The sequence below is a fragment of the Ailuropoda melanoleuca genome, unplaced genomic scaffold, assembly GCF_002007445.2.
Source record: "Ailuropoda melanoleuca isolate Jingjing unplaced genomic scaffold, ASM200744v2 unplaced-scaffold7480, whole genome shotgun sequence".
In the NCBI taxonomy this organism is placed as follows: domain Eukaryota; kingdom Metazoa; phylum Chordata; class Mammalia; order Carnivora; family Ursidae; genus Ailuropoda; species Ailuropoda melanoleuca.
Genome location: NW_023250281.1, coordinates 439,198 through 445,429, shown reverse-complemented (window position 1 = coordinate 445,429; position 6,232 = coordinate 439,198). Strand labels below are relative to the sequence as shown.

Genomic DNA, 6,232 nt, shown 5'->3' with positions numbered 1-6,232 from the left:
AACGAAGACCGCACATATGCATTTATACAATGTTTCCATGGAGCCTTAGGTATTGCAAAAAATATTACAAATCAAACACCTATTGCTTCACTCCACATTAAGATTTGTTTCCCTTTTTTCTCTTATGTATTATACATCAGCGTATCATAAAATTTGATGACAGAGACAGAAACTACTGTTTCTTACATATGTTAGAATTAAGTTTCTTTAAAGAAGTCAGAGGCCTGCCATACAGGGATAAGCATCAGTCATTCTCTGGTACTCAGGTGTGCAATAGGTTAATTAGAGACATTAAGTGCTTTGGCACTCATACTTATTAAAGTTGTGGATAGAAACTCTAGATTATTCTATGTTTACTAACTTTGGAAAGAGGAATTTCCACTTTCATGAAAACATCAATTTCCAACAGAAATTAGAAGAGAGTCTGAAAAGATGATTATGTAGTGTAATTACTGTACATTTCTTTTATTTCTATAAAATTGTGGAAAGTAGCACAAAGTTCTTTTCTTTTTTTTCAACAGCATATGGAAAATGATCTTATCTAGTGTGTTTTAAGCCTCTCTTTTATTTTATCTGTATTTTATGTGTTCACCGTTACACTCCTATACATTGCATTACCTGATTTTTCAAGAGGGAAATTGAAGCACAGAAAACATTTTGATAAAAGACATATAGCAAATAAGTGATTGAACCTAGGATTAATTCTACAGTTGGCCTCCAAATTCAGCAATATTAAACTATTTAATATATGACTCCCTAAGATACTATAGTGGCAAATCTGTAGCCAATATGTTTAAATATCTAAAAAGTTAATAAATTAAATTACTGTTAGTATTTATTCTTGCAAGCTGCCTTCCATATGGAGATAACTAAAATTTAAGTAATTGAGTAGAGTTTTTCTTCGGTTTTCAAATTCAAAAAATCATACCCTTTTCCTAAAATTAGAGATCAGAAAGGTAAAAGTTTAGATAAAGAAAAAATAAAACAAAAAAAGTACAGTGTTTTATACTTCTTTAAAAAACTCTCATCAGTAATTTCAAATATATTTCTCTTTTGTAAGAATTAATGATATATATTTTTCAGAATTTGCACTGACTTTCATTTTACCCAGTAAAGTTCTGAGACTCATATATTCAGGCTGAAACCCCAGAAAAGATGGAGCTTATTAGTAAAGTAAGAATGAGACACCTTGTCGTAATTTGACACCTTGCAAAATAAATGGAAAAAATAGAGAATAAAATATTGTAAAGGCAGTGACTACAGGGCATAGCAATGTGTTGACCTGGAAGTTCATGGTGCAGTTAACAACATATTTCATTGAGCTGACACAAAGATGTTCTGACACATCAGAAACAATTATCCATACATGGTCACTCATAGGAGAAACTTGAACTGGGAACACTTGAGATTTGTAAAAATGTGATGACTGCTTTTATCTGAGAGTCTGCCAAATCCAAATTATTTGGGATGAAGCTTAGTCTCATAGTATTTGGATATGAACACAGGATAAAAAAAAAGTAAACATTGCCTTTAACTTCTAAAGATTCTAGTCTGTTATTTGTTATTTTGTTTCATTTTTGTATCCTCCCATGACTCTTCTCATACCCTCTTTGACTTCCTTGTTCCTTAGGCTGTAAATGAAAGGATTCAGCGTAGGGATGATGATTGCATAGAACACAGAGATGAGTTTGTCTCCCTCTGCTGAATAGAAGGACTTGGGTCTCATGTACCGGATCAATCCAGTTCCATAATATATGGTCACCACAATCAGGTGGGAAGTACATGTAGAAAAGGCTTTTTTCTTGCCTTTAACAGAATCTATTTTCATAACAGCCACCAAGATGCGAAGGTAGGAGAGTATAATGAGGAGGAAGGGGAATAACACCGTTCCAGCCCCCCCATGGCCATCACAGTCTCCTGCAGGGATGTAACAGCACAGAAAATGTGAAGAAGAATGGGCAATTCACAGACAATATAGTCAACAACATATGGACTGCAGAGTGGAAGAATTATGTGGTAGAGAGGCACCACTGAGGCAAAAAAGCCAATGATCCAGGCCCCCAGAGCCAATGTCATGCATACAGACCAGTTCATGATGAGCAGATATCTCAGTGGGTAACAAATGGCCACATAGCGATCCAGTGCCATTACTGCAAGGAGAAAGCACTCAGTTGACTCCAGGAATAAGGTGATGTAAGTCTGAGCAATATAGAAGTTGTAAGATATGACTTTCCTGCTTGCAAGAAAATTAAAAAGCATCTTGGGGACCACAACTGTGCTAAAAAATATGTTGAGAAAGGCCAGGTGACAAAGGAAGATATACATGGGTGTCTGGAGAGAGGAATCTACGACGACTAAGATGATAACAGCTGTGTTTCCAACAAGATTTGCCGAGTAGACCAGAGAAAAGAGAAAAAAGAATGGAATCTCAGTCTGGGGGTGATTGGAAAATCCTACAAGGACCAGCTCAGTGATCGTGCTGGAATTCTCATGACTCATTTTGACTATTGAAAGTTTCCTGCTGAAATGAGAGGGAAGCAAAAGCCATGATTGTGCTTATCTTAAAAATATGAGATTAAAACAATTATCTTGTCATATCAGCTACAATGCTCAAATTAAATGAATCTTAATAATCTTAACACTTATTTGTGAAATTTCATTGGACAAATATTTTATTCAAAAGAATAAGAACATCAAATTACAGTCTACATCATGCAACTGCCTGTTTTTGATGAATTTTGAGTTTTCAGTTCTAAGCTGAGAATTTCTCCCACATCTACTCATTGTATCATATGTACCACACAGCACACCTATCAATTTTACCAATCAAATATTATCCATTTTCTAAAAAGGAACTAGAGGTTCACAAAATAAAGCAATTTGTCCAATATCCAATTAGAAAATACGAAACTTAACAATAATTCCATTGTCCTTCCACTATAATAAAAATCTGAAATAATAATACATTTTGCATTCAGCAAAACAAAAGATTGATTTGTTTTTTCCCAGTACCTATAGAACATGGATTACAATGTCATAAAAGTACAATAATACACAAAATTTAATTATTTTTACTATTTTTAATACCTCAATATTAGTAAGAATAACATAATTAATCCTCTAAACAATTGAAGTTGCAAATTTCTAGGAATGATCTTAGGAAAATAATCAAGTTGTTTCAAAGTTAAGCTTTTGACCATTTTAAGGACAGTGTGAAATTGCTCATGGGTTTATGTCTCACTTATGGGCATATATTTTCAGTGACATATTTATACTACTTATCAATATCTTTGAATTGAGTTTGCCAGTTTGTGCTGAAATGGAAGATACAGGCTGGTTATCTAATGTGTTGACTACCTTGCATATCATATACACATACAAATGCTAGGAGTTATTAACAAAGCACCACAGCACTAACCAAAAAAAAAAAAGCAAAACAAATGCTTATAAGAATCTTCAACCTTATGAGAATATTTCAACACAAAGAACATAAAAAGTAAAAGATACAGTCTGAAGTTTGCATAGAGAAAGAAACCCAGAGAAAAGGACAGAGAAACAGAGACACAAGAAACAGTGACAGGGAAAGACAGAGTGTTTACAGGAGGAATTTCAACTGTACTTGGGGAAGAGAGTGGGCTGAGGGGATAAGAGCAGTTGACATACTTTCCCTGTCTTTTTTGTTAGGAAATAGTTTTTTCCCTAGTCTCCTCTGTACTGGCAACTGATAAATGAATTTTCCTGGACAGGGTCAAACTATCAAATCTCCACCTGTAAAGGAGACAGTATGAGAACCACAGCCACTTGTCAACCACTAGAATTCATCATATTTAACAATATTCAGAATTTGCCATTTCTTGACAATGTGCTTCTCAGTCCCTGGAAGTTTTGCTGAATAGAAAGAGACAACTATGGCTAGTGATATGAAAATCTGTTCTCCTTGTTTTACATTATTAATTTCATCATATAAGTTCTTCTCAATCTCCTTATTCATTTTCTTATTTTCCCAAATTTATACTACAATTAGCGGAAGTAGAGGGTAGAAAAAAGAAAAAGATATTCTTTGCCAGGCATTAAAAATCCAGAGTAGAAACTTCAATGAGTAAAGTTAAGGCTATTTATTAACAGAGGCAAAGTTTTAAGTTGCATCCCAAGGGAAGCTAGTTAACTTCATGTAAGAAAGAAAAACAAAATAATTTATATTCCGGGGCGCCTGGGTGGCACAGCGGTTAAGCGTCTGCCTTCGGCTCAGGGCGTGATCCTGGCGTTATGGGATCGAGCCCCACATTGGGCTCCTCTGCTATGAGCCTGCTTCTTCCTCTCCCACTCCCCCTGCTTGTGTTCCCTCTCTCGCTGGCTGTCTCTATCTCTGTCAAATAAATAAATAAAATCTTTAAAAAAAATAATTTATATTCCACTTACTGCTAATGGCAGCCAGCCGCTTAATGCAATCTACACTTTTCTATTTATAGTGATATTAATATCACTGTTAATTACATTACTTCTCCAAGAGAAACATCTCAATTTGTCATTTCTAAAAGTAAATGTCAATGGTGTATTTTAAAAATAAATATGGATTTTCTTAACTGAAATTTTGTAAGAGCTCTAGAGAATCCAACTGTTTTTCGAAGTTGTCTGCTTACACTTCACCTACTGGAAAAGATCTTTTTCATTCTGATAACATGAAAGTAAGTTGTATCAACATGTGTGTCTCTGTGTGTATAAAGTATGATTAATTTACAAAGAAAATTCATACTGCTAAAATGATTGTCACTATATTTCATTCATAATTTTCATTTCAGGAAGAGTGATAGAGTGAGCACCATTCTGCGCTTCAAGGGGTGATGCTCATGGATTTACTAATCAGAATTACAGAACAGATTCTTCCTTGATTTGGATTGTTGGGTTTTTTTTAAGGTTTTATTTAAATTCCAGTTAGCTAATATACAGTATAATATTAGTTTCAGGGGTAGAATTTAGTGATTCATCATTTATTATACAGCATCCAGCAATTATAACAAGTGCCCTCCTTAATACCCATTGCCTATTTAACCCACCTCCTACCACCTCCCCTAGAGTAACTCTCAGTTTGCTCTCTACAGTTAAGAGTCTGATTCTTGGTTTGCCTCTCTTTTTTTCCCTATATGTCCATCTGCTTTATTTTTTTAAATGCCACAAATGAGTGAAATCATATGGTATTTGTTTTTCTCTGACTAACTTATTTTACTTAGCATAATACTCTCTAGCTCCAACCATACCCTTGCAAATGGTAAGAGTTAATTCTTTTTCATGGCCGAGTAATATTCCATTATGGAGATTAACCATTCATCAGTCAAGGGACTTGGACTCTTTCCATAATTTGGCTATTGTCGATAATGCTGCTATAAAAATTGATGAACATAGATCCCTTTGAATCAGTATATTTGTAACCTTAGGGTAAACACCGACTAGTGCAATTGCTAGGTCATAGGGTAGTTCTATTTTTGACATTTTGAGGAACTTACGTACTGTTTTCTATAGTGGTTGCACCACTTTGTATTCCCATCAACAGTGTAAAAGTGTTCCCCATTCTCAAAATCCTTGTCGACACCTGTCTGCTCCAGTGTTGTTAATTTTAGCCATTCTGAGTCGTGCTTGGAGAGATACTTCATTTCAGTTTTAATTTGATTTTCCCTCATGATGAATGCTGTCGAGCATCTTTTCACATGTTTGTTAACCCATCTGGTTGTCTACTTTGGAAAAATGTCTATTCATGTCTCCTGCCCATTTTTTAACTGGATTATTTATTTTTGGGGTCCTGCGTCTTATAAGTTCTTCATATATTTTGGATACAGTCTCTCTATCAGATTTGTCATTTGCAAGTATCTTTTCCAATTTCAAAGTTTGCTGTTTAATTTTGTTGATTGTTCCTTTCACTGTAGAGTAGCTTTTTATAGTGAGGAAATCCTAATAGTTGAATTTGCTTTTTTCCCCCTTGCCTAGGAGACATATCCAGTAAGAAGTAGTTAAGGCCTATGTCAAAGAAGTTACTTCCTGTGTTCTCCTCTAGAATTTGATGTGCCTAGTTCTCTGCCAGTACTACTGCTTTGTGATAGAACTTGAAGTCTGGAATTTTAATGCCTCCAGCTTTTCTTTTCTTTTTCAAGATTCCTTTGGCTTTGTGGGGTCTTTTGTGGTTCCATACAAATTTTAGGATTGTTTGTTCTAGCACTGTAAAAAATGCTGGTGGCATTTT

At 34.7% G+C, this 6,232-nt stretch overlaps 1 protein-coding gene across 1 annotated transcript; it reads right to left on the bottom strand.

Annotated features, from left to right (window-relative positions):
* Positions 1-1,561: 1,561 nt before the first annotated feature.
* LOC100477594 (olfactory receptor 2A12-like) lies at positions 1,562-2,499 on the bottom strand. The gene is given in 2 exon segments (XM_002926907.3): positions 1,562-1,902; positions 1,905-2,499. Coding segments are annotated over 2 exon segments (936 nt in total).
* Between the last annotated feature and the right edge of the window lie 3,733 nt (positions 2,500-6,232).